The following is a 3,131-nucleotide window of genomic DNA, read 5'->3' as shown; positions in this document are numbered from 1 at the left end:
TCAACCTCTTTTTTTCCTTAGTTAAAAATTTTTGTGTTTTTAATGCTGTCACTAGGGTCAGTCAGCAGTTTGGGGAGTAGGAAGATGTTTTTTCCACCTAGACTGAACCAGTTTGAAGTACACTTTGTGTGAGCACATACGTGTATCTTTGCCACATAACAGAGCCCACTGTTGGTCTACAAGCAGTACATGTTCGAAGTGTTAATGCTGGAAGTAAAACTTAGCTTTTCATGACTTGTGGTTAGTATTGGTGCTGGTAAAAGCGGTCCCTTTCAAGGTCCAAAACTTTTGCAGATAGATGGTTTGGTTTTTTTTTTGTAGAAGTCGAGTCTTAGATTTTCTGTCCTGGATTGTCTCTACTTTTCACTGTCTTATGTAGACAGGTAGAAGAGATTGTCTCTGAACAATCAGATTATTGATTTGCTGGTATAGTGCGAATTTTTCCGTTCATCTGACCATCAGATAAATGCAGAAGAGGAGTGTGCACCAAGACGGGGAAATTTAGAACTTAAATCCGTAAGTGATGTCCATCTCCTGTTTACCTTTGCCATCTGCTCCATACATTCTGTCAAAGGAGCAGTGAAGGTGCGAGGATGGAAAGAGACTCAGATATTGAACCTTCTCAAAGGAAAGCGTTGCTACTCATTTACTATGATTTTCGATAGAGTTTGAGGATGAAATGTATTGAATAAAGTTCAGCCAAGTCTCATTCAATACCATGCTCTTAGGCACTACTACAGAGCACTGTCAGAAGACTGTATTTCAGTTTATAAAATATGAACATAAATTTGTATATATTTATACACGCATATATGTCGCAGAGACAAAAGCACACAAAATTATATAAACTGATTTAAAGAACTTTTTTTAAAATATACTTTAGAAGATTTGCGTGAATGTAAACATTTGGGAAACTTGTGCAGCAGAAGTCACTGTAGGCACTAGCATTTTGACCTCATAAATAGAAATATGCAGGATTATATCTTTCATTTCATGGAAATGTAATGGGTGTTTAAAAATTTGTGGAATTTTAATTACTGCTTCTTAGCCCGGCATAAAGGATGCTATAAATTTCCTAGCAGATTGGTGCATGAGGCATATTATATATGGCACCATACTATTTAATTCCGCTATTTAAAGAAATAGCGAATGAAACGTTAAAAATTTTTATAGCCAAACAAGGAATCTCTTGCCATGTAACCACAATGGATCCAAATAATAGGAAAATCACCAGTTTACATGTATGCAAGCAATATTTTCTATATATTATTCATAGCATTTGTATGGTTAGCAATGCTAACTATCAAACCCCATTAAAATCTTTGAATGTTGTGACAGTAAGACAAAGAACTCTGTAAGCATAAGGCACAAAATATCCTCGTGCACATCTGTTATGGATTTGCACAGTTTTGCGTTCACTATGACTATAACCTCGTTCACAATGTGCAAGTAATGTTGTGAAGAGTTGCTATGATAATAACCATATTCTCACACCTCTTTGGACAGCTTTAATGATGCCTCACTGTGTTCCACTGACCCTCATTTTGACTTAGATTTAATTCAGATATAGTCTAAATAGATTAATAAGTTCATATAGTTTAAGAATTAACAAGGCAGGTTAATTAAAAACACATTGTACAGAGCCTCTCTGTGGGCATCTTCCTTTTTTTCTGATATAGATTATGTTTATTATGTTTATTTTGTACAGAGCATTAGAATAAATAACACAGTATAATACTGTATTATTAATACCTCTTTTTTTGGTATTAATCTGTGCTTAAGTGCCAAATGTTGATGCTACTTTAAATGGCCTCTTCCTATTTTTGAGTACTGAAGTGCTACAAATGTGAACTGCCCAGTTAATGTCCTGACCCATTGTAACATAAGTAAATAAAATACTGGCGTGGACCAAAACATTTTCCAACATAAAACTGAAAAACAAAAACAACATGCAAAACATACTAGTGCATGGAATATATCCACCACACAAATAAAGGTTAAAGGACAAATGGGCAGAGAGAAAATATAGTCACAGACAGATTCCATTTTATATCTTCTAAAAAATTCCAGAGCGATTAATCCTAGGTGACAATCAGGTAAAAAGATGGTATAGTACCAGTCACTGGACACTTCCTCCTTGGTTCAGAAGAGCAAACCACCTGTGCAGTTCAAGTGAGTTTTTTGGTGTAATAATCCCATCAATATCATGTTCAGAGAGAGAGTTACCATCCAGTGCATGTCAGTTCACAGAACATCACAGTTACAGTCAGTCAATCTTCGCGGTCACCTCTGGGGACAAGGGTGCACGTGTCTGAACTGATTACGGAACAGTCACTGGGCTTCCTGTTGAAATAGCTTCGTTGTGACTTTTTTCTTCTTGTTTGCTTCTGAAGTGGCATCAGAGTCCGTAATTTTCAGTTTATGCTGTCTTTATGGCTGCTTCGATCTGTATTGTGATTGTTGAGCTCTTGATTTTTCCACTGAATGCTTGTTCCATTCATGGGCACTGAAGTCACTAGACTCTTGGATTGGGAGCAGCAACAGCAAAGACATGACTGGAAATTGGAAAAAAGAAATTAACACAAAATCTATCAACTCTCTGCAGATTTCCAACCGTATTTTTCATTCAGAAATGAACAGACAATTCTATCTGAAGGGAGTAATAGCTGTACTCAGGCAATTTTTTTTTATCCCAGGATACGAGCAGTTCTTGTGATTAAACATTACAAATGAAGCAATTTAGGCCCAACTTGTGCCTCTTAGTTAAGAAAAACTTTCGTAGTATCAAAAGGGAAATTTGTCTGACTAAGGTAAATTGGTTGAGAACTGACAGAACTCAATACATAGTGTAAAAGCTGGGCTGTTTTTTTTTCTCTTTATCACTGCACTTCAAACTTAGGGATCAGTGTGCTGCTCGGCATGTAAGGGAAAAGAAGAAAATTCCCCAGCCTGTGACTTAGGTCTCTTCTAATGTCTTAGAAGAGGGAATTGTTTAGGAAAAGGAACAGTGAATATACTGAGGTGTATCATTTTTCACAGTTAAAAGTAAAAGGTCATTCGGGATCATACTATCCTTCCCTCCCTTCACAAAAACTAGTGCCTAAATCTGTGTAGGTGGAATCTCTACGGGA

General features: G+C 36.5%; 1 protein-coding gene across 2 annotated transcripts in view; it reads right to left on the bottom strand.

Annotated features, from left to right (window-relative positions):
* Window positions 1–2,414: 2,414 nt before the first annotated feature.
* The window catches only part of EDNRA (endothelin receptor type A), a 27,877-nt gene continuing 27,160 nt past the window's right edge, over window positions 2,415–3,131 (bottom strand). For both annotated transcript variants that reach the window (XM_010142215.1, XM_010142216.1), the window contains one exon: window positions 2,415–2,555. In XM_010142215.1, coding sequence (XP_010140517.1) covers window positions 2,415–2,555 — 141 coding nt within the window. The remainder of the gene's footprint in view (window positions 2,556–3,131) is intronic.

Source organism: Buceros rhinoceros, unplaced genomic scaffold, assembly GCF_000710305.1.
Source record: "Buceros rhinoceros silvestris isolate BGI_N320 unplaced genomic scaffold, ASM71030v1 scaffold1228, whole genome shotgun sequence".
Taxonomy (NCBI): domain Eukaryota; kingdom Metazoa; phylum Chordata; class Aves; order Bucerotiformes; family Bucerotidae; genus Buceros; species Buceros rhinoceros.
Note: the sequence above shows the minus strand (reverse complement) of the source record. Positions and strands in the feature narration are given on the sequence as shown.